The 25,657-nt window shown below is 37.2% G+C and overlaps 1 protein-coding gene across 6 annotated transcripts in view; it reads left to right on the forward strand.

Annotated features, from left to right (window-relative positions):
- ATL2 (atlastin GTPase 2) overlaps positions 1-25,657 on the forward strand; it is a 63,296-nt gene that overhangs the window by 33,828 nt on the left and 3,811 nt on the right. For 5 of the 6 annotated variants that reach the window (XM_067703224.1, XM_067703225.1, XM_067703228.1 and 2 more), the window contains 10 exons: positions 12,826-12,960; positions 13,261-13,365; positions 16,653-16,703; positions 17,002-17,058; positions 18,519-18,611; positions 20,731-20,869; positions 21,643-21,770; positions 23,135-23,191; positions 24,423-24,494; positions 25,177-25,608. In XM_067703224.1, the coding sequence (XP_067559325.1) occupies positions 12,826-12,960; positions 13,261-13,365; positions 16,653-16,703; positions 17,002-17,058; positions 18,519-18,611; positions 20,731-20,869; positions 21,643-21,770; positions 23,135-23,191; positions 24,423-24,494; positions 25,177-25,608 (1,269 nt within the window). The remainder of the gene's footprint in view (positions 1-12,825; positions 12,961-13,260; positions 13,366-16,652; positions 16,704-17,001; positions 17,059-18,518; positions 18,612-20,730; positions 20,870-21,642; positions 21,771-23,134; positions 23,192-24,422; positions 24,495-25,176; positions 25,609-25,657) is intronic. The other variant, XM_067703227.1, reaches the window with a different exon arrangement.

The following is a 25,657-nucleotide window of genomic DNA, read 5'->3' on the forward strand; positions in this document are numbered from 1 at the left end:
TTTTCAAAACAGGAAGTGAGTTCTCTTATTTTGTTCTTTTTTCAAGATTGTCTGTTCTAGGTCTCTTGCAATTCCGTATGATATTTGGACTTAGCCTATCAGTTTCTATGGGAGGTTAGCTGGGATTCTGTTGGTGATTGGATTGAATCTAAAAGGTCAGTTTGGGTAGTGTTGCCATCTTAATATTAAGCATTTCAATCTTTGAACATGGGATGTTTTTCCATTTATGTGGATCTTCTTTAATTTCTTCCAAAAATGTTTTGTAGTTTGCAGAGTATGTTTTACACTTCTTTTGTTAAATTTATTCATTTTTTGTTGATGTTATAAACAGAATTGTTTTCTTTCTTTCTTTCTTTCTTTTTTTTTTTTTTGCGATACGCGGGCCTCTCACTGTTTTGGCCTCTCCCATTGCGGAGCACAGGCTCCGGACGCGCAGGCTCAGCGGCCATGGCTCACGGACCCAGCCACTCCGCGGCATGTGGGATCCTCCCGGATCGGGGCACGAACCCGTGTCCCCTGCATTGGCAGGCGGACTCTCAACCACTGTGCCACCAGGGAAGCCCCAGAATTGTTTTCTTTTTTTTTTTTTTTTTTTTTTTCCTTTTTTATTTTTGCGGTACGTGGGCCTCTCACTGTTGTGGCCTCTCCCGTTGCGGAGCACAGGCTCCGGACGCGCAGGCCCAGCGGCCATCGCTCACGGGCCCAGCCGCTCCGCAGCATGTGGGATCTTCCTGGACCGGGGCACGAACCTGCGTCCCCTGCATCGGCAGGCGGACTCTCAACCACTGTGCCACCAGGGAAGCCCCCCAGAATTGTTTTCTTAATTTCATTTTCAGATTGTTTGTTGCAAGTTGACAGAAAGGCAATTGTTTTATATTGGTCTTGTATCCTGCAACCTTGTTCAACTCATTTATTCATTCCAATAGTTTTTTTTTAATCATTTTAAGTGAACAATTTTTATTTATTTATTTATTTAAATTTATTTATTTTTGGCTGCGTTTTGTCTTCGTTGCTGTGTACGGGCTTTCTCTAGTTGCCTCGAGCAGGGGCTACTCTTTGTTGCGGTGCGCAGGTTTCTCATTGCGGTGGCTTCTCTTGTTGCGGAGCACGGGCTCTAGGCGTGCGGGCTTAGTTGCTCCGCAGCATGTGGGGTCGTCCTCGACCAGGGCTCAAACCTGTGTCCCTGCATTGGCAGGTGGATTCTTAACCACTGCACCCCAAGGAAGTCCCCGTTCCAATAGTTTTTTAGTGGACTTTTTAATGTTTTCTATATATAAGATCATGTCACCTGTAAATACAGTTTTCCTTTTTCCTTTCCAATCTGAGTACCTCTTATCTCTCTCTTTCTTAGCTAATTTTCCTGGCTAGAGTCTGCAGTACAGTGTTGAGTACAAAGTGATAAGAGCAAATATCCTTATCTCTTTCCTAATCTTTAGGGAGAAGCATCTAGGTTTTCACACTATGTATGTTGTTAGCTGTAGAATAGTTCTGTATATGTTTTTCAATCAAGTTCAGGAAGTTCTGTTTCTAGCATGCTGAGAGGGTTTTTGTTTTCTTAATCATGAGTGGATGTTGGATTTTTTCAGATGCTTTTTCTGCATCTGTTGATGTGATCATATGATTTTTCTTTAGCCTGTTGATGTGATGGATCACATTATTAATTTTTTGAATGTTGAGTTAGCCTTGTGTCCCTGGAATAGTTAGTTGTGGTGTATAATTCTTTTTATACAATGTTGGATTTAATTTGCTAATATTTTGTTGAGTGTTTTTATATCTATGTTCATGAGATATATTGATCTTTAGTTTTCCTTTCTTGTTATGTCTCTATTTGGTTTTGGTATTAAGATAACACTGGCCTCATAGAATGAGTTAGGAAGTGTTCCCTCTGCTTCTATTTCCTGGAAGAGCTTAGAGAGAACTGGCGTCATTTCTTTCTTAAATGTTTGGTAGAACTTACCAGTGAAACTGTCTGAATTTGGTTCATTCTCTTTTGAAGGTTATTAATTATTGATTAAATTTCTTTAGTAGATACAGGTCTATTCAGATGATCCATTTTTTTCTCGTGTGGGTTTGGTAGGTTGTGTCTTTCAAATAATTGGTCCGTTTCAACTAAGTTATCAAAATTGTGGGCATAGAATTGTTCTTAATATTCTTTTACTATCTTTCTAATGTCCATGAAATTAGTAGTTTTGACTCCTCTTTGATTTCTGATATTATTATTTGTCTTTTCTCTGTCAAATCAATTTTATTGATCTTTTCAAAGGACCAGCTTTGGTTCCATTAATTTTTTTTCCCTGTTGTGTTGTTATCCTGTTTTCTTGTGTTCAGCTTTATTGGTGTCTGCTGTATTTTTATTCTGCTTCTTTAGGTTATATCTAGTTTCCTAAGGTAGAAGTTTAGATGATTGATTTTAGATCTTTTTTCCTAATATATGCACCCAATGCTATAAATTCTCCTTGTAACTGTTGCTTTCACTGCATTTTACATATTTTCATGGGTTGTATTTTCATTTTCATTTAGTTCAAAATAGTTTAAAATTTCTGTTGAGACTTTTTTGACCCGTGTGTTATTTAGAAGTGTGTTGTGTAAACTCCAAGTATTATGGGGTTTTCCAGCTATGTTTCTATTACTGGTTTCTAGCTTAATTCAGTTGTGGTCTGAGAGCATACTTTGTGTGATCTGTTCTTTAAAATTTATTTTAAGGTGTGTTTTAAGGCCCAGTATATGTCCTATTTTGGGGAATGTTCTGTATGAGTTTGAGAGGAATGTGTATTCTGTTGTTGTTGGATGAAGGATTCTATTGGGTTGGCCAAAAAGTCCCTTCGGTTTTTAAGTAAAAATAAAAGACACATTTTTCATTTTCACCAGGAACTTTATTGAACAGCGTATTCCCCGTTTTGTTCCACTACCTTCTGCCATTTTTCAGGCAACTTCATAATTCCATCCACCCAAAACGTTTTATCTTTTTGAGCAAAGAAGAACTGTTCCAGGTGCCTTTTACAGTCTTCCAGGGAATTGAAATTTTTTCCATTAAGAGAATTTTGTAAAGACCAAAATAAATGGAAATCCGAAGGTGCAATGTCTGGTGAATATGGCGGATGAATCAGAACCTCCCAGCCAAGCTGTAACAGTTTTTCCCTGGTCGTCAAAGAAACACGCGGTCTTGGTTATCCTGATGGAAAAGTATGCATTTTCTGTTGACTAATTCCGGATGCTTTTTGTCGAGTGCTGCTTTCATTTGGTCTAATTGGGAGCAGTACTTTTTGGAATTTTCGTTTGGTTTTCCGGAAGGAGCTCATAATAGAGGACTCTCTTCCAATCCCACCATATACACAACATCACCTTCTTTGGATGAAGAATGGTGTTTGGTGTGGTTGTTGGTGGTTCATTTCGCTTGCCCCACAATGTCTTCTGTTCCACATTATTGTACAGTATCCACTTTTCATCACCTGTCACAATTTATTTTATAAATGGAACATTTTCCTTATGTTTAAGTAGAGAATCACGTCAGAAATATGGTCAAGAAGGTTTTTTTTGCTTCTTATGTGGAACGTAAACATCAAAGAGATGAACATAACTAGGGTGGTGCCAATGATTTTCATTGCTTGATTTGGATATTTTGAGTATGTCGGCTATCTCCCGCGTGGTATAACGTTGATGGTTCTCAATTAATGTCTCAATTCGACCCCTATCAACTTCAGCTGGTCTACCCGAACGTGGAGCATCCAGAGAGAAATCTCCAGCATGAAACTTCGCAAACCACTTTTGACACGTCGGATCAGTCACAGCACCTTCTCCATACACTGCACAAATCTTTTTTTGCGTTTTGGTTACATTCTTAACGTTTCTTGAAGTAATAAAGCATAACATGCCAAAAATGTGGCTTTTTTTCTTCCATCTTCCGTATTAAAATGGCTACACAAAAATTCACCAACTTTGATAAATTTTTTTTTAAAGGCATGCTGGTATGACAGCTGTCACAATACAATCTAACAAAATTGTTTCGAATGAAGTTAAAGACAACTAAGCACTACTAGAGCCATCTTATGGAAAAAACCAAATGAACCTTTTGGCCAACCCAATATAATGTCAATTAGATCCATCTGATTGTTGGTGCTGTTCAGTTCAGCTATATCCTTACTGATATTCTGTCTTCTGGGCCTGTCAATTACTGATGGAGGGGTGTTGAAGTCTCCAAGTGTAATAGTGGACTTGTCTTGTTTCTTCTTGCAGTTCAGTTCTTGCCTCACGTATTTTGATGCTTTGTTGTTAAGTGCATACACATTAAAGATAACTGTTAAGTTTTTCTGGAGAACTGACCCCTTTATTATTATGTAATACCACTCTTTATCCTGGTAATTTCCTTGTCCTTAAGTCAGCTTGGTCGGAAATTAGTATAGCTACTCTAGCTTTTGTTTGATTAGTGTCAGTATGGTATATCTTCCTCCATTCCTTTTCTTTATGTTTAAACTGGGTTTTTTGTGGACAACAAATATTTGGGTCTTTTTTTTTAATCCACAGTGACAGTTTCTGTCATTTAATTGGTTTATTTCAATCATGCACATCTAAAGTGATTTTTGATAGGATTGGATTGTTATTTCTTATGTTTGTAATTTTCTATTTGTTGTACTTGTTTGTTTTTTATTTTTTTCTGCCTTCTCTAGCTTTAATTGACTATTTTATATGATTCTACATTCTGTTCTTCCTTAGTATATCTATTATACTTCTCTAAACATTAAAAAAAAAACTGGTTGCCTGGAGTTTGCAATATACATTTACAACTAGTCTAAGTCTGCTTTAGAATATTACTATACTGCTTCATGGGTACAGCAGGTACATTATGACAGAGTATTCCCAATTCCTCCCTCCTGTGCCTTATGATGTTGTTAATTTCCTCTGTGTTATGTACCATAATCACCCAATACATTGTTGCTATTAGCACTTCATACACATAGTTGTCTATTAGATGAATTAAGAGAAAGAAGAATAAAAGATTTACTTTCTTGTCTTTCTTTGACATTCTTTTATATATATGTCTGAGTTTCTGACCTATATTATTTTCTTTCCCTTGGAAGAACTTTGAACACTTCTTTCAAGGCAGGTGTACTGGTGACAATCTCCCTCAGTTTTTGTCTAAGGAAGACTATTTCTCCTTCACTTTTGTAGGATAACTTTGCTGGATACAGAATTCTAGGTTGGTGGCTTTTTTCTTTCAGCACTTGAAATATTTCACTCTATTCTCTTCCTGTTTGTGTGTGAGAAGTCCAAAGTGATTCTTATCCTTCCTTGTTCTTCTACAGGTAAAGTGTTTTTTGTCTCTGTTTTCTTTCAGGATTTCCTTTTTGTCTTTGTTATTTTGCAGTTAGACTGTGATATGCCTGGTATAGATCTTTTGGTATTTATCCTATTTGGTGTTCTCTGACTTTATTGGATCTGTTTTTTAGTATCTGTCATTAATTTTAGAAAATTCTCAGCCATTATTACTTCTGATGTTTCTTTTATGCTTTTCTCCCTTCTCCTTCTGGTATTTCCATTACACCTATATTACACCTTTTGCAGTTGTCCCACAGTCCTTGAGTGGTCTGTTCTGTTATTCTTATCCTTTTTTGTCTATGCATTTCAATTTGGGAAGTTTCTATTGATATATATTCATGTTCACTGATTCTTTCCTTGGCTGTGTCCAGTCTGTGGATAAGTATATTAAAGGCATTCTTTACTTCTACTACAGTGTTTTTTATATGTACCATTTTCTTTTAATTCTTTGAGTTTCCATCTCTCTGCTTACATTACTTGTTTTTGCACATTTTCTACTTTTCTCATTAGAGCCCATAAGATATTAATCCTAGTTATTTTAAATTTACTACCTCATATTTCAAAATCTGCATCATATCTGAGTTTGGTTCTGATGGTTGCTTTGTCTCGTCAGTCTGTTTTTCCTTACCTTTTGGCATGGCTTGTAATTTTTTTGTTGAAAGTTAGGCATGAAATATCAGAAAATAGGAATTGACAGTTAAGTTTTTAGTGTGAGGTGTTATGTTAATCTAACTTTAGCTCAGAGATGTGTTTAATGTTTTCTGCTGCTTTAGGTCCCAGAGACTTCAGTTTTCTCCCCCTCCCCCATTATCCTTGGGTTTCTCTAAGAACTCCTTAAATAGAATGTGTCTTGCAGCTCTCTCATTTGTAATCCACTGTCATCGTAGTGGAGCCTGGTTGATGTGGTGGTAAGGTGTGGGAGAGGAAAGCTATATCATTTTATGATTAAATCTCAGTTTTGTAAGTGGGCCTGAGTCCCTGGGCTGTGACCTTCAGAAGTGTTTCTTAGCCTTAACAATTTTTTTTCTCCCCTTACTTGAGACAGGAAGGATAGAGGGGGCTGGAGTTGATGAATTGCCCTTTCCAGGCTTAGATAAAGCTCTGATAAGGTAGTTTGTCTTGGAGGGCAGGCCTTTGTTAATGAGGACTGCTATCAGTGCTTACTTTCCTGAGTGTATTTGAAAATGGTTGCAGGGAATTCCCTGGCAGTCCAGTGGTTAGGACTCAGTGCTATCACTGCTGTGGCCCAAGTTCAGTCCCTGCTCAGGGAACTAAGATCCTGCAAGCTGTGTGCCATGGCCAAAAAAAAAAAGAAAACCTCAGGGAGCTCCTTGAGGTAAAACCCAAGAAAGTGGGGGCCTATGAAGCCTGAACCTCCATGAGAGGTCTTAGGTCTCAAGCTAGTCTACTCGTAGCTTCCAGCAGTTTGTCCAAATTACCATTTAAGTGTTTCTTCCAGTTGCTCCAGCAGCTTCTGCTCCTTGGTAACTGACCTCAGCTTGTGGTTCTTTGTATTTGCCTGTCTCTCAGATTTTGGTGTGCAATTTGCCCTGTGACCTCAATTCTCTGATCTAAGAAAGAAAGTTTGTTGATTTTCGTATTGAACTTTTTTCTTGTTGTGAGGCCACTGTGCTTTTTACATTAGCTTTATATGTGGGAGCACTGAGGCTGGAAGTCCAGTGGAAGACTGTGAAGTCAAATCTCCATGCCAAACCTTAATTTAATAACTAGAGGTGTTTCGCCTTTCTGTTCTAGTAGCACTCAAGTACACTTAAAAAAAACTGTGGTTAAAAAATGCATAACAAAGTTTACCATTTTAATCATTTTTAAGTGTACAGTTTAGTGGCATTAAGTATATTCATATTATTGTACAATCATCATCACCAGTGCATCTCCAGAACTTTTTCCTTCCCAAACTGAAACTCTGTACACATTAAACTCCTCATTCCTCCCCTTCCTCCAGCCCCTGATAACCACTTTTCTACTTTCTGTATGAGTTTGACTACTGTAGGTACCTCATATAAGTAGAATCATACAATTTTGTTATTTTATATCTGGCTTATTTTACTTAGCATAATGTCTTCCAGGTCAAGGTCACCTTTTAGCCAGAGCCTTAAAAAAAAGGTTATTTACACTTCTTTGGTGTGTACCTAAGTTGATATAGTTGTCCTTGTTTGAGCTAGTGCCTTGGGTCAGTCATAATGTTATCAGTTTGTCCAGCCCCAAAAGGGAGGAGTTGGACATGGGGGTGGTTAAGATGTTAGACAGTTTTAAAACTGTTTTAAGAGTCTAATGTTGCTTAATTTGTTCCAGGACCTGTAGAGTATTCTTACATATTCAAATGAAAACTGTAAATTATGTTTGGTGGTCAGAATGTTTATATTAACTCATTCTGTCCACTGATTTGTGTGTTCAATGTTAATAACCTATCTCCAGAATTAGGTACTAGTTTTATACAGATTAAGATTTTCATCTGTTATTTTATTTTATTTTATTTTTTTGCGGTACGCGGGCCTCTCACTGTTGTGGCCTCTCCCGTTGCGGAGCACAGGCTCCGGACACGCAGGCCCAGCGGCCATGGCTCACGGGTCCAGCCGCTCCGCGGCATGTGGGATCCTCCCGGACCGGGGCATGAACCCATGTCCCCTGCATCGGCAGGCAGACTCTCAACCACTGCGCCACCAGGGAAGCCCTGTTATGTTTTTTTAATTTATTTTATTTTTGGCTGTGTTGGGTCTTTGTTGGTGCGTGCAGGCTTTCTCTAGTTGCGTTGAGTGGGGGCTACTCTTCGTTGCGGTGCGCGGACTTCTCATTGCGGTGGCTTCCCTTGTTGCGGAGCACGGGCTCTAGGCACACAGCCTTCCATAGTTGTGGCTCATGGGCTCTAGAGCGCAGGCTCAGTAGTTGTGACACACGGGCTTAGTTGCTCCGCGGCATGTGGGATCTTCCCAGACCAGGACTCGAACCTGTGTCCCCTGCGTTGGCAGGCGGATTCTTAACCATTGCACCACCAGGGAAGTCCCATCTGTTATGTTTTTATGGGGAATGTTTCATAACTAGGAAGGATCTGCTCTTTCATTGTACAGTTACTTGGGTCTTTAATTTCATCCTTTTTGTCCCTTTTCCTCCTCGCTGTGATGAGTTACTATGGCTTTTGAATGGGGCTTTATTCTTCTGGCCTGCCCATTGTTGGAGTCAGTAAGACTGGGAACAGGGTGTATGGTCTGATACATGTAGACCTGGTTGGACCACCAAGTCTGTGTTTCAAGTTTACCAGCTGTTGTTTCACTTTGTTGCTAGAGAATATTATCTTTCCTATGGTGAAATAAGAATTTGTTTCTTATTATTTAGAGTAGGTAGGGGTTCTTTATTGTTTTTTTTTAATTTTTTTAAAATTTATTTGTTTATTTTATTTTTGGCTGTGTTGGGTCTTCGTTGTCTTCGTTGATGCACGTGGGCTTTCTCTAGTTGCAGCGAGGGGGACTACTCTTCGTTGCAGTGTGCAGGCTTCTCATTGCGGTGGCTTCCCTTGTTGCAGAGCACGGGCTCTAGGCGTGCAGGCTTCAGTAGTTGCAGCATGCGGGCTCAGTAGTTGTGGCTCACGGGCTTAGTTGCTCTGCGGCATGTGGGATCTTCCTGGACCAGGGCTCGAACCTGTGTCCCCTGCATTGGCAGGTGGTTTCTTAACCGCTGTGCTACCAGGGAAGCCCGGGTTCTTTATTGTTGACAATTATATTACACTGGTAAGTCTTCTTGGCAAGAGTTTATGTTTATTCACTATAATATTTGACTACATTTAAAGTTCAGGTGTTTTCATATTGCCTTTTGCAACTGAGATTTATTCAATAAGATTTTTTTATTTTACTGGAGGATTAAAATCATTTTAGAAATTTCGAGTTTTAAGGCCTGTTTTGTCCCTACAGTAGTAAATGGTATCAGATTACTGTTTTTCAAGTTCTTAAGTTTGCTTTTACTAACTTATGACAGCAAATAGTATCTGTTATCAGCAAGGCTGCTTCTAGAATTCATTTGAATGCTCCTTGAGGGCAGGAATGTTTGTTCTTTTTCACTGCTGTATCCCTGGAACCTAAAACAGTGGCTGGCACATGGTAGGGGTTCAATAAATATTTGTTGAATGAGTATATATGAATATATTAAATTTATCGGTATTCAATATGTTAGAGAAATAGTAAGACTTCTTAATTTCATGTTTTGAAATATCAAAACTTAGTGATTTTAATTAGCTAGGTTCTCTGACTTACTTTTTCTTTCATCCTTTTATTGACTAATCAGTTTAGTAAACATTTCCATTACAGGGTAAACTAAGAAGAGATGATATATAGTCAATAGATTTTTTAAATGAGACACCAGTTCTTTTTAAAGTTTCTTTGGAGAGGGTAAGGTTAACAAACATCTTAGCCTATGATATCAGTCATCTATACTTTTTAAAATTTATTTTTACTCTCTTGTTCATGTAATTGTTTCTAGGAATAATTAAAAGGATCATTTTTTTTTTTTTTTAGTAAACGTATTTATGTATGTATGTATGGCTGCATTGGGTCTTCGTTGCTGCACACGGGCTAGTTGTGGTGCACGGGCTTAGTTGCTCTGAGGCATGTGGGGTCTTCCCAGACCAGGGCTTGAACCTGTGTCCCCTGCATTGGCAGGCAGACTCCCAACCACTGCACCACCAGGGAAGTCCCTAAAAGGATCATATTTCTTAGGTATCTCTTACACATGCTCAAAAGGGAACACACTGAAGCTTAATAATTAAAATTTTTAATGTATTTATTTATTGAGCAAATATTTTGAGTGCCTACTGCAAGCCAGGCACCATTCTCTCTTCTGGGAGTACTATTCTATGTTTTGAGAGAAAAAAAAGACAAAACTTTCTTTCTTCATGGAACTTACATTCTCATAGGAGAGATAGGGAAACAAGATGTAGAATAAAAACAGATTTCTCTAATAGGGTAGATTCTCTTAAGTTACTTTTGTAGGTTGGACCTTTTAAAAATAATCAGTTCATTAAATACCACTTTGACATTGTTGGGGAATGAGATGCCACATGTGAGAGCCTAGAATAGGGCAAGGCACTTTGGTAGGAACAGTTTTGTAAAGAAAAATGGAGTTTACAGCCCGTGCTCTCAGTATTCACACAAGAACTGCAGTGCAAAGCTATTTAAAGATAACCACCTGCAGTGTCGGTAATATGCTTTCAGAGCCCACAAAAGTCGGAGTTTCCTGACAGCTGGCTCAGTCTAGGCAGACAGTGGGTGGAACAAAAGTATAGAGATGCTAAACAACATACGTATTTCGGAATAGGGACCTTTTTGGAGTGGTAGAAACTGGAAGAGGTGTGTGTGTGTGTGTGTGTGTGTGTGTGTGTGTGTGTGTGTGTGTGTGTGTGTGTGTGTGTGTGTGTGTGTGTGTGTGTGTGTTGGGGGAACTTATGAGTAGTATCAGGAGCAGAGATAGAAAAAGTAAATTAAAGGTGGATTGTATGCAGCAGGTCTCTAGATGGTCCTGTAAATAATGGGGAGCCGCAGATGACTTTTTAGTAGGACAGTGGCAAGATTACATTTCTTGTTGAGAAAATTAAGTGACTATGGGAAGGATGGGTTGAGAGTACGACAGGGAGGTTCCAGGCTACTTGGGGCATCTAAAGTATAGCCCAGGGGCAAGACCATAATCCCTGTAAGGGTGCCTCCTGAAGCACAAGTCCATAGTATATAATGTGAATAGAATTGTGCCATGTGGCAGGCAGCCTTGTGACCAACAGAGGGATGAGGGTCAAAAGCTGAAGATACTGAAAGTGAAGAAGAGAATCCAAGAGAATTTTGTGGTTAATAGGATTGGTAACCTACTGGGGATGGGAGTTTTGTGGGATAATAATAATTATAGATGGTTTGAAGTTTAAGACGGATCTTCACATTAGGTAGTGATCGTCTGGACAACACTTTTTTCCCCCCACCTTGTATCTCGTTTTCATAAATTGCTTCATCCCTCATTGAGCCTACCATACCCATCTTTTTTCCACCCCTAATTTGAGCTTTGATATCTGTTTTGGACTATATAGTAAAGCTTATTAGAAATATTTCTGAAACAAAGGAATTTTTCCTGTGGGGGGAGGTACTTTGAGAAAAGGGTATGTGGGCTTTAAGTATACTTAAAGTATAGGGCTCTTTTAAAAAAATTATTTATTTTATTTATTTATTTTTGGCTGTGTTGGGTCTTGGTTGCTGCACGCGGGCTTTCTCTAGTTTTGGCGAGCGGGGGCTACTCTTCGTTGTGGTGCACGGGCTTCTCGTTGCGGTGGCTTCTCTTGTGGAGCACGGGCTCTAGGCATGCAGCCTTCAGAAGTTGCGGCTCGCTGGTCTAGAGCACAGGCTCAGTAGTTGTGGCACATGGGCTTAGTTGCTCTGCACCTTAACCACTGTGCCACCAGGGAAGTCCCTAGGGCTCTTAATATATGTCAAAGTTAACTCATTTATTATATTCCAGATTTAATTTTCTAGATAAATTACCTTATGGTATAGTAACTTTAATATAATTTTATGATATTTAATTATAACAGTCTAGCCCTGTGAGGTACGTTAAAACATTTGATTATGGAAAAATTTAAATATATCCCAAAATACTAGAGTATAATGAACCCCAGTATACCTATCAACATTTTGCTGGTCTTGTTTCATCTGTTTTTCTCTCTGCCCTTTTACTCTTTTTTTTTTTTTTTTTTCTGAAATATTTTAAAGCAAATGCTAAGCATATTCTTTCACCATAAATACTCGAATATTTAACAGTTAAGGACTTTATTATTATTATTAATACAACCACAAAACCATTATCACACCAAGCAATCATCTTTACCCCAACTTAACACCATCTAATATAATACCCAGTCTGGATTCAGATTTCCCTTTTGGTTTCGAAAAAGAGTTATGTAGCTGGATTGTTTGAATCAGGTTTCAAACAAGTCTTGTGGTTATTTTTAAAGTTGATATTTTTTAAAGAGAAAATTAAGGCAGTGTGAAAACATTTTAGTATAAGCTATTCTAAGAGAGCAATGCTGTTTTGACAGCCATTCTGTCTGGAACTTAGTTTTGTACAAGGAGGTATCGAAATAGCTAGTATCTATTTTTTATGATTTTTAAACATAGGAAATCTTTCCAAAATGGGGAAGTGGGTGTGACCCCACTTATCTAGAAGCCTAGAGTATGAAAATGTGAGCTATTCAAGAAGGTTCAGGTTTGGGGGAAGACCACATCTCTCTTAGTCAAAACGCCCTAGATGGGATTTGGGGCTGTTTTTGTAACTACTTGTGTAATGTTACAGTATATTTTATCTCCCTGGATGTACCTTCCTCATCTATAAAATGTATGGCTGATTTTTTTTTTTAATTTTTATTGAAGTGTAGTTGATTTACAGTGTTGTGAAGAGTGGGTGATTTCTTATATTCCTTTTGAGTTCTTATTTTTGTGTGTTTTATTTTCTATTTATTCTTAACTTTAACAGGATTCTCAAAGTTGGATTGGTGGAAGCAATGAACCATTGACTGGCTTTACATGGAGAGGTGGTTGCGAAAGAGAAACTACAGGCATACAAGTCTGGAATGAAGTGTTTGTGATCGACAGACCTAATGGAACAAAAGTGAGATTCTCTTTATAGTTTTTTACTATATATAGTAAAAAATATATATATATATAGTTTTTAACTAAAAAAACTAGGTTTTTTTCTTCCATATTCTTTCTTGATCAAAACAACACAGAACTATTAATATCTGATAACTTTAACATATGTGGATTATTATGTCAAAATGTGTGAGATACTTAAGTTAGAGGACTTTTCTTGACTTAATTACTGATTTTGATATTAACCATTTTATATTTGACTTTTATAGTCACTATTGGTGAATTTTTTACTTAGTATTTTAAACTTTTAAATTCCTAGGTGGCTGTGCTGCTAATGGATACCCAGGGTGCCTTTGATAGCCAGTCAACTATCAAAGATTGTGCAACAGTGTTTGCTCTGAGCACTATGACTAGCTCTGTCCAGGTGAGATACAGAGATGACGCGGTATGATCAGGTCAGACAATCCTAATACCTTTGCTCTTCCTCAAAATGCCTTTTGATTGAAGGGAAAAAAAGGATTAAAATCAGAGAAACTATTTACATTTAGTATTGGTCACTTACATTTCTATGCTTGCTGTTCTGGCTTACAATGTGAAATTTCATACTTTTAGTGCTTACCAGGGAAACAGTGAACCAATAGCCAATCCCTTTGGTATTTCATCATAGCATCTATGCTTTTTTCTTTTTAAAGGAATATATATTATTGCATGATATCCTTAATTGAATTCAAGGATATTCAGTTGATATTGAATTCAATTGAATTCAGTCATATACAGTAAAGTATAGGGTGTTTCTTTATTTTTTGGCTGAACCAACCAAACAAACAACAAAACCAAGTAATTAAATTTAGTTTTCTACTCAATATGTATGACAACTAGTACATGATTATTTGAACTAATGGAGGTAGAGGCATAATAATTCTTATTTAGGAAACCTTAATGATGTTTATATAATAAACTAAGGACTTAAAGCATCTGTTTCATTTAGAAAGGGGTGAAATCCTTTCTGTTTTTTCACTTATGCTGTACCCTAGAGTTATGTTTGGTGTTCTATCAAGTTCTAGTCTCTTCAAGCTAGGCCATCTCTTTTCTGTATAATTTAGACTAATTGCACTGAATTAAACCACCACAGGTCATTTTTTATTTCTTTACTTTCTGTTTCCTGAGCTCATCTGTGGTTGATACTTCTCTGGCTGAAAAATGAATTATTGAAGTATGGTGGTTAGATCCAGCTGGTGATGTATCAAGATGTATATTTGCAAATATTTTAAAAAGTATGTGCTTCTCCTGAGATAAATATTTCTTATGGATGGTAGATTATAGGTGATACCGTCACAGTGTCTTGGAATTTTTGTGCTTTCCATTAATATCTGGAATGTGTGACCAGTTTCTATTAAAGTTCCCATTTCCTTTCTTCCTCAATTTGAAGTATCTAGCTGTCAGAGTGGAAACAAGTTTTGGAATTATTATGAGATAAAAGAGAAGTGGCTTCTTTTTATTATAGGGATGGGAATATCTGTCACTACAAACTAAGTGATGTTATTGGGGACTCTCAGAGTCTCTTTTTTTCAGTTTGTCCCACCTCTTTTTCTCTGATCTTGCAGGGCAGCACAACTGCCATTTTCTTGAGGTGAGCAGAAGCCACATCTTTGTATTTATATTATCGCATTATAGCCCTTCAGATTAGCTGGCTCTGTGGCTTGCATTAAATTATAAGTTCTCTGTCCTAAAACTTATACCATGGTGTTCTCTTGTTTATTCAACTTTATGATAGCAAGAGAACTGGTTTTGGACAACCACGTAAAGCCATTCAGCCACTTTCTTATCGTAAAACAAAGATTTTGCCCATCTTGCCTATCTCACATGTGGTTTTGTGTGCAGTCAGAAATGAGATACAAATGAGATAATGCATAAGAAAGCGGTTTGTAAACTAAATAATCAAGAAGATTAATTTTTTTTTCTTTTTTAAGGCCGAACCGTGCGGCATATGGGATCTTAGTTTCCCAACCAGGGATTGAACCCATGCCTGCATGCATTGGAAGTGTGGAGTCTTTTTTAAAATTTATTTATTTATGGCTGTGTTGCTGTGCGTGGGCTTTTCTCTAGTTGCAACGAGTGGGGGCTATTCTTCGTTGTGGTGCGCGGGCTTCTCTTTCTCTGGCTTCTCGTTGCAGAGCACGGGCTCTAGAGCACAGGCTCAGTAGTTGTGGCACACGGGCTTAGTTGCTCCGTGGCATGTGGGATCTTCCCGGACCAGGGCTCAAACCTGTGTCTCCTGCGTTGGCAGGTGGATTCTTAACAACTGCGCCACCAGGGAAGTCCCAGGAATGCAGAGTCTTAACCACAGGGACCACCAGGGAAGTCCCTAAAATTAGTTTTTATTATTGCTTCTTTCCTGATTCTTGAGGCTAGATTTCTCTCCTTCCTTACATAAGTTATCTGGCTGATGGATCAATAACAAATTGATCCCTTTGTCATTTATTCTTTCAAAAAATAATTACTGAGCATCTATTAAGTACAACACAATATGCTAAGTACTAATGATCTACAATAAACAAATCTTTTCTGTTTGCTATTTACAACCTGGCCCTGACAATGTAGGGATCTGGTCCTATTTTCTAAAAGCTAAGGCCCATATGAGTGAGAATAGGTTGGTTATTCTTTCAGTTTTTAAGTTTAAATCTAGAGTTTAATCACCTCATCATTAATTACTTTTTAAGAACCTGTTTGGAATTAGTCAACTGAGAATATCATTTTAGGTTTGCCAGGCTATATTGGCTGTTTATATTCTTGACCTCCAAGTGATTAAGTTAGATTATCACTTATTTGCTGTTAGAACAAATTGTTCTATATTTGGAGTAACCCTATTTTCTTAGATATAAGTTATTTCCTAGCAGCGGTGACAACTATGGACATCCACTTTTGTCCTTTGGTGGTCCAGGTCATCTTTTAAAGACCTGGCTCAGAAGGATTGGACCTAGCGAATCTTTTCTCCAATTACTGTTTCTTGAGAGTAGTGAAGTTTGCGTTACCAGCTCTGGTCTGTGGGCCTTGGAAAGTGGAAGAGTGTTACCTACTGTGTGTGTGTGTGTGGGGGGGGGGGTAAAATGTTCATGTTAAGTTATTTAGACTGACTTTGCTTAAGTAAAACGATAACCATAATATTACAGTCAAGTTAGTTGAGGCACCCACTGAATAAACCATAAACTATATACTATGAATGCTCCAGGGAGGAATTTATCTTTGTATTGGGTTGGCCAAAAAGTTCGTTTGGGTTTTCTGTAACATCTTACAGAGAAAAACCCGAACGAACTTTTTGGCCAAACCAATAGAACTATGCCCTTCACGTTCATTGACTTAGAAAAACAGTTGGGTAGTTGGGGGAACTCTTCACTTAAAAAAAAAATCATGTCATAACATTAAAGAAACTTACTATGTAATATACTTTTTTTTTAATGTGTACTGCCTTCTTGGCCCCATATGTGTATATTCATGATTTTTACACAGTTTACCACCGCTGCTTCCCCCTTAATGTTTTATCCTAACTGTTAGGAAAAAAGAAATTTCTTTTCATGGACCACTGGTTAAGATAGTGACTGAGTCATTCATTTGTGCTTAGGTGTAAAATAGCCTTCGTTTCCACAAGTAAAGTTATACACAGCTGGGTATTCAAAGTAAAACACTAATAAAAACAAAAATTTGTTTTAACAGGTGTATAATTTGTCTCAAAATATTCAAGAAGATGATCTTCAACACTTGCAAGTATGTATGTCTCAAAGAATGTATGCCAAAGTGTTGAAAGTTTAATTCCCACTTTGTTGTGACTTTACACCAAGAACCTGTAATATTGTAAGAAGATTGACTATTATATGGTTTTACACAGATGTACGACTTCTTAACTAGAAGAAATTTTAAAGTATATGCAGTCTTAAAAAATTAAATGCTTGGCTTTCAAATGATTTTAAAGGCTCTGACATCTAGTCGTCTGATATAGAATAGCTTTACAGAGGTCTTCTTTCAACCTTTTCGGGGGCATTATTTTAAATAATTTGATTTATAGTTATTTACAGAATACGGCAGACTTGCAATGGAAGAAATCTACCAGAAGCCATTTCAGGTAAATAAATATTTTATCATTAAAAAAAATTTTATCTATGAAAAGCTATCATCTTGTATCTCTGGAGATATGAGGACATTATGCGAAACTCATTTTTAGCAACAGATCTAGTGGAATTGAAACTAATTTATGGTAATGTCATCACCATCTTATCAGTAGCAGCTTACAGGATAGGAAATAGAACAAATGAATATAGACTGGTTCTTAATACTTTTACTTAAAAGGTTAATAACATTTCTTTTAACTGGATATTACTTCCAAAACTTGAGATAGTCATGTAAATTTCTTTTATATGTGATAAACTACTAGAAAATGTTATTGGTTGTACGTGTGTGTGTGTGTGTGTGTGTGGTATATTACAAGTTGAGGTTAGACCTATTATTCTTTATTTTTGTTTCAAATAGAAGAGTTTCAGAATTTATTATATCTCTCCCCCATGTGTTTTTTCATTACTTTTAAATGCTAGGTACAGAATATTAAGTCAGAAATTAACCTTGATTTGAGAAGCATATGCTCTGCTTGCTTCTGTGGAGTCTTATCATTAGAGATTTTTAAAAAAGCAGAGCTAATTTCAGATAGATTCTTTTTTGAAACAAGTGTAATTTGTAAGTGGACATTGTACTATTTGGTTAGTTGTGTTATAGTAGGTGAGAATGACTCCACCCTGTTTGCTCATCAGTGTGTGAAGTCCTTCCTGTGTGATAGCATCACTGGTGATTCTGTTAGTGGGTTACATTGATTCTGCCTCAGTCTTGTCTGGCTCAGGTGATCACTTTTATGAAATATTTGGGCAGGTTATGGTGTTATTTTGTGTATATGATGAAATATACTCTATTTGGCCTCTATCAGTTTTTCTGAACTGGGGTAATTTTGCCACCCAGAGGGCATTTACCAGTGTCTGGAGACATTTTTGGTTGTCACAGTTTTGGGGAGGAAGTTCATGCCATTGGCATCTAGTTTATAGAGGCCAGACATGCTGTTCAACATCCTACAAAATGTAGGACAGCCATGCACAGCTAAGAATTATCTGACCCGAAGTGTCAGTAGTGCTGAGTTGAGGAACTTAAGCATATAGGAATTAAAAATTCTATGAAAAGAACTAATTGGTCTAGAATTAGGTTAGTTGGTCTTCTAGTTACACAATCTTGACTTAAAATTATGATCTGTATACCCTGATATGTCTTTTGTTTCTTTTTAAAATATCCTGTATTATTGCTTGTGGTGACTCTTATACACAGTGAGGTTCTCAGATGGAGGTAGTTTCTTGGTATAGGAGCTGGGAGTATTGTTGGCTTATGTAGGCTCTTGTTATAACTATGAGTAGTATTAAGCCATTTGGTTACTATAACTTTTGATAAGGATTGTTTTTGGGGAGTAAGGGGTGCTTTAGTTATTAAAGTAGTAATTTTTGGTAAAGTTTTATAAGAAATGATTTCAATTTTTTCCCCTTCTTTCTGTAGACACTAATGTTTTTGATTCGAGACTGGAGTTATCCTTATGAACATTCATATGGTTTGGAAGGTGGAAAACAATTCCTTGAAAAGAGATTGCAGGTAAGCCCCCATTTCTTAGAGAAGAGAGCATAAGCACCAAGCCCCAGGTGAAGGTGTGGACTGTCTGGACTGCTGCTTAGACTACCAACCTCTGAGTGTCATTGGAACAAATTGAGTATCCCAAGTTAACCCAGATAACTGCATCCATAATTGATGAGAAGTAAATTGGTAGCACTCCTGTGAAAGAGGACAATAGAAATGCCCTCAAGTACAAGTTAAGGAATGGATATTTCTCTCCAGAGCCAACTGCCCCTTCAGTAAATCAATATTCAAAGGATAAAAGTTTGAAGTAGACTAACTTTTTGATCTGCTCAGGTTGCATGCATTTCTCTTTCTGGCCCAGCTGAGCTTCTGAGCATTTGGGACAGGCTGGATAATCTAGTGTGGATGCATTGAGCACAGATGATGTGAGACTCTCTTTCCAAGGATACTATCTCGTAGAGTGGCAGCATATAGAGAAAAAAGGGATCTTAAACATTATCTAGTATAGCCTTTACACACACACACACACACACACACACACACACAAAACTGGGACCCAGAAAAGTGACTTGCCTTTGGTCACTTAACTAATTATTGATAACTGGGAGTAGGACCCAAAAGTCCAAGCTCCTGGCCTGGCCTGTGCAAATGCCACACCAAGTCATTCCTGGAAATAACATGGAAGTACTTTGGGAAACCCTCAGGTCAGATACTACCTACCTACTGACGTCCACAAAAGATACATAAAAATACCTTTATTCATAAGTAGGAGGTTTAGCTCTTTGGGGTAATAAAATTTTGTTTGTTTCCTATGAAAAAATGCATTTAATTTCGCAGCCACATTCAAAGACTTAGGGTATAATGTAATTTTTCTTAATCCTAAAATAAGATCAAAACCAACTCCTCATTTCTTGGATTATTTGAAAGGCATTTCTAGACTTGTCAGAGATAATTTCATTCATCAGCGTTTTCTCTGGTTTGTTCAGAAGAAATTAACCCACAGCACATCAGGCATATTAACTAAATTCAGAATTATGTACTTCAAAGATAAGGAGGTTTTTAAATATATTATTGAAGCCATACAGAAAAGTACTCAGATCGTAAGTGTGCAGCTTGAGGAGTTTGTACAAATTGAACATAGCCATGTAACCACCCAGAAGCAACTGCCTGTATCCACTAACTCCCACCCCCCCCCACCCCCACCCCCCCCCCCACCCCCCCCCGCCAAACCCTTCATTACTCTTTTGACCTCCAACAGGCTTGGTTTTTGGACTTTTTATGAAAGGAATCATATACAGTATGTATTCTTTTGTGTCCAGCTTCTTTTGCCCAGTATTACATTTCTGAGATTAATCCACATTGTTGCATGTAGTTTAGTTCACTTATTCTCATTGCTATGCAGTCTTCCATTGTATGAACAGGCAACAGGTTTTCCATTCTACTTTTGATGGAGATTTAGGTAGTTTCCAGATTTTGTTGATTACGAATGGTGCATGTTTTTTAGAATGGTTTTTGAGACGAGTTTGGGAGAATATGTGAGTTATATTGGGATAAGTAGTTATTAAAAATCTAACATTAGGATTTCCTTCCAGAAAATACATAGCAGTCTCTCTTCTGCAAAACACTGGTAAACTAGCATAAATCATAAATAATCATTTGGAGTAAGTGCCAAAATCCTAATAAATTTTTAAGGCTCTTTGGACTGCATTGGAGCTTTTCGCCTTATCTGTTGTTTTGCTCAGGGGCTGATCTTTTTATTCGTAGGCAAATTAGTACTTTGTTTTTCTCTTTGCCATTATAAGTACTTTTAAAGGCAAATTCTTAATTTATTTACTGGTTTATAAATCACAACCACATCTGTTGTTCTGGTGTTAGATATTATGATTAATTATTATTTGTATTTATTCATATCCTTGGCAGCTAACATGGGAAAAAAAAAGTCTTTTTTGGTTTAAGACAGAGTGGGGTCTTATCAAATGGTTAGAAATGGGTCTTTAGTAAAATTTAATGTCAAGAAACACACACCCAGACTAGCATCTGAGTTAATGTGCGTGCATGTGAGTACGTATGTGTGTTTTCTTAAAAAAATGTGTTTTTCTCTTGTTTGCACCTTCACCTTGTCTCCTTCTGTCCCCAGGTAAAACAAAATCAACATGAAGAGCTACAGAATGTAAGGAAGCACATTCACAATTGTTTCTCAAATCTTGGTTGCTTCCTTTTGCCACATCCTGGTCTTAAAGTTGCAACTAATCCTAGTTTTGATGGGAGATTGAAAGGTGGGAATTCCCATTCTTGCTAAAATCAGAACTTAAGTTTTAGAGGCTGAAAGTTAAAAAAAATACATGGTTCCTTAAATTTTTTCTTTTATACTGGAGGACGTTTTAATGCATTATTAATGGTGTGATTGTAATGTATTGGTTTCTTGCAAACACCTGGCATATTGATTAACATTTTATAAGGTGGTCTGTTGCTCAGCACTGATGTCCTAAAAATACTGAAGGCTAAGAACATTTCAGTATTTCATCTGATTGCACTCTGCTAAAAAGCATCACGAATATATTATATTGATGTAATTAGATTTAAGTCTGTTCGGGGGTGATGGTGTAATTTTTTGTGTATGTTTTAGGATTATTTTGAGCATGATGGCAAAAGGCTTGAGGATTGACAAAACTTTTAACAGTATGGCTGGAGAAACAAAATTTAGTATTAAAATTTAATACAATTTCATGAATTGCTTGCCATTTGGAAAGGATAGTTTAGTTAAAATACTTGATGTGGAATTTGTTCTGGTAGGCCACAGTTTTATTTGTTATTTGGGCTGAAAGAATTATTGGGAGATGACGGAAGTGGGGTAGTAGAGTGGAGGGGTGGTTATATTTTTTCCTAGGAGATGTGCCAGTGTGATGTGTTTGGATGAGTTTTTTGAAATGAATCTACACTTACGTAGCATATTTTTAATTTATGAAATAGAATTTTATTAACTCTTACCAATGGGGACTTTACTTTTTTTTTTTTTTACTAACATATTGACTAATTTCATGTCCACTAGATATTGATGAAGAGTTTAAACGAGAGCTTCGAAATCTGGTTCCATTGCTGCTTGCCCCAGAAAATTTGGTAGAAAAAGAGATAAGTGGATCTAAAGTCACTTGTAGAGATCTTGTAGAATACTTTAAGGTAGGAAAATTCTTACATTAAATGGCTTTGTCTAAGTTAGAAATATAGCTGACTTAAAACTCATTTGTATGTACAAGAAATTTCTTACCTTTATTTTAAAGCAAGAAAGTAAAATTTATATTTTTTTGCCTTGAATTGGATGTATCAGTATTTAAGAATATTTAAGATTGTAGCAGACAACATATATCTTCTAGACAGTGATTTTATTCTTTGTAGAGTTATCCTACTTTTTCTCCAGCTCTGATATGGAAAGAAGAACCATTCACCATAATATTACAATACCATTCTATCATTTGAGAATGATAATAGGTATTGGGAGCATAATTCTGTATCCTGAGTTCTCGCAAAAGCCTTCTCTCAGAGTCTGGGCCTTGATAAGAGCAGCTGAAAGTATCCAGACTGGGTTTGAGCTCAAGTAAATTATGCATAGATTTTTTTTCCCCCTCTGCTGTTCTCTAGTCTTTTTTTTTTTTTTTTTTTTTTTTTTTTGCGGTACGCGGGCCTCTCACCGTTGTGGCCTCTCCCGCTGCGGGGCACAGTCTCCGGATGCGCAGGCTTAGTGGCTGTGGCTCACGGGCCCAGCTGCTCCGTGGCATGTGGGATCTTCCCGGACTGGGGCACAAACCCGTGTCCCCTGCATCGGCAGGCGGACTCTCAACCACTGCGCCACCAGGGAAGCCCTGTTCTCTAGTCTTTATAGCTTGCTTGCCAGAGCAAGACTATTGTAGAGGTTTGTATTTATTCATTGTAGTTGTAAATAGACAGAAGGGAAATACAGTTAACTAAGAGTGTATTTTTGTATTATTTAATGGACACTTGATCACTTTCATACTATCTTTGTTCAGTTATGAATTAATTTAGAGTCAGTAGAAAGTTGAGGTGAAAGACTCCTATATAGAACTTACTTAAAAACGTTCATCTTTCTTTCTTACTCTTAAACCACAAATTCAGTAATTTTTTTTCCCTTGAACTGAAGTATATTTTAAGCTGGTCAAAGTAAAATACTGAGTTAAAATATTTTCTTACATATTTATTTGAAATGTTGGCATTAGGGGAGAATTATGGATTTCTTTTCATAAAGTAGATGGCATTTTATATATAACTTTTAAATATGAGACATAATTTTTATGCCAAGTTGGAGTTATATTTAGAGACATTTCTCTAGGATATTATTTAGCAACATACACACTTAATAATGTTGAGAATAGGGTTAACTCTGTTGGAATGAGAGTATATGATTTTTAAAGCCTAGACTTTTCTTATAATAGTGTGAATCATTTTTCTATTTAATGATTTTTCTTTCTTTGGGGATGTGGAGCCAACTTGCATAACCTATGAATATAATGAGTCTTCTGTATTTTTAGGCTTACATTAAAATTTATCAAGGAGAGGAACTTCCACATCCAAAGTCCATGCTTCAGGTAGTGTGTGTGTTGTACATACATTTATTTACGAAGGAGAAAAAAAAATCTTTGCTTTAGAGATAAATGCTGGAAATGGGGTAGTGTTTCTTTCCATGCGAATACATTTTAGATACTTAAGGCATGGGTCCTGAAGTTTTAATGGGTTTTTGTAACTACAGGTGGCACACCTTGCACACCAGAAGTGAGGGTCCTCGGTGCCTTCTCTTCAGTTGCTCAAAAAGTGTAGGAGAATTTCTGCTTCAGAAGATAGCTTCATATGGGCCTTGCCAAACCAAGAGCCTTGCTTCTGCTTTCTGAGTCTTCGACAATGAATGTTGTTTGAAATAAGGCTTATTTTCTCTTGATGTTAATGATTCACGTCTGGTTCTAGTGAATATAGATTTTGTTTTTATTTTTTTAAAAAAGGTGTTCTTTAGGGACAATGTTATTTTAACCTAATTCATTTTTTTTAAATTAATTAATTAATTTATTTATTTTTGGCTGTGTTGGGTCTTCGTTTCTGTGCGAGGGCTTTCTCTAGTTGTGGCAAGCGAAGGCCACTCTTCATCGCGGTGCACGGGCCTCTCACTATCGTGGCCTCTCTTGTTGTGGAGCACAGGCTCCAGACGCGCAGGCTAAGTAGTTGTGGCTCACGGGCCTAGTTGGTCCGTGGCATGTGGGATCTTCCCAGACCAAGGCTCGAACCCGTGTCCCCTGCATTGGCAGGCGGACTCTCAACCACTGCGCCACCAGGGAAGCCCAACCTAATTCATTTTTTAAAAAATTTGCTACTTTGGGCAGTTTCTCAGTTTTATAGTGGATTAAACTGTTTTTTCATAAAACCCATCCAATAAGCAGTTTTGTGGATTTAAAAATGTATCTTGTGTGTAATACTGATTATGAGAGAGAGGACCATATGAGTAATTCTTGATTCTTTGCACCTGGGGACTTGACACATTTTAGGGTTGTATATGTTTAATTTTCTATAATTTCCTGGGCATATGTGGTATTTTCTACAAACCCACTTTAACAAACCTAAGCAAAACAAGATTAAGCAGGTAGTCCTATTAGAAGCAATTATTATGTCCTTTATACTGGTGTTTCCTTCAATTAGGGAAACTGGAAGTTGATAATATTTTCTCTGATTCATTTTCAGACTTGGTCATTGTACATAATTTATTGTCTTAATCAGAATTTATAGTTATCAGGTATTTCACATAAAATTGGCACATTTTATTTTATTTCTTAGGCAACAGCTGAAGCTAATAATCTTGCTGCAGTAGCAGGAGCAAGAGAGATCTATTGCAAAAGTATGGAGCAGGTTTGTAACTAAAATCTAAATTTGACACTAGAGTAAGATAGAAGATTTTTATATTTAAAATAATTGAACCAATTTGTGCTCCTTTTACATTGTCATGTTACATCATTCCCAAATTTCCCTTTATCATCTCTGCTGGAAATAAACTAAGAATATAATTCCCATGGTTAGAGTGCAGGATATGGGTAGTAAGTTATTACATAGACCACACTGAAATATTTTCCGACACATGATTCAGAGTGCTGTTATTAGTAGCTTCTGACGCAAGCAACATCAGCTTAAGGGCAATAGCAGCTTCTTTGCTAAGCTTGCTAACTCAAACATTAAAGTACCTTTTTTATGTTATCTTTTACCCACTTTCTTGCCAGCAGTCTTTTGTACTCTTTTGGTGTATTGCTGGGTCAGGTGAAGTCAGGTACAGATTGCAGCGTAATTCTTTTTGTCTTTATTGGTATATAATTAATACCAATATAATTAATTTTGGAAAGTTTATTTTGCTTGAGTCAGTTAAACATATAAGAAATAAGTAGGTTATGATAATGTGTGAAGTATTATGAACAGATGTAAAACTAAACCATGTAGGTGGTTTGACTTTTTGAGATTAAAAATTATGATCAGGGAATTTCTTTCAAGTGTGAATTATTTCCAGCATGTAATCTGTCCTAATGTAACCCTGCCTTTACAGGTATGTGGTGGGGACAAGCCTTACATTGCACCTTCAGATCTGGAGCGAAGACACCTGAATCTCAAGGAAGTGGCGATTAAACAGTTCTGTTCAGTAAAAAAAATGGGTGGAGATGAATTCTGCCGTCGTTATCAGGACCAGCTTGAGGCTGAAATAGAAGAAACCTATGCAAATTTTATAAAGCACAATGATGGCAAAAATATCTTCTATGCTGCTCGTACCCCTGCCACACTATTTGCAGTCATGTTTGCTATGTATATAATCTCAGGACTGACTGGCTTCGTTGGCTTAAACTCTATAGCCGTCTTGTGTAACCTTGTCATGGGGTTAGCACTGACGTCTCTTTGTACTTGGGCATATGTTAAATACTCTGGGGAGTTCAGAGAAATTGGAACAATGATTGATCAGATTGCTGAAACACTATGGGAACAGGTTGGTATCTGTCTTTTGGTTTTTCAGTGACTAATCTTATCCCTGTGAC

Source organism: Pseudorca crassidens, chromosome 14 (assembly GCF_039906515.1).
Source record: "Pseudorca crassidens isolate mPseCra1 chromosome 14, mPseCra1.hap1, whole genome shotgun sequence".
Classification (NCBI taxonomy): domain Eukaryota; kingdom Metazoa; phylum Chordata; class Mammalia; order Artiodactyla; family Delphinidae; genus Pseudorca; species Pseudorca crassidens.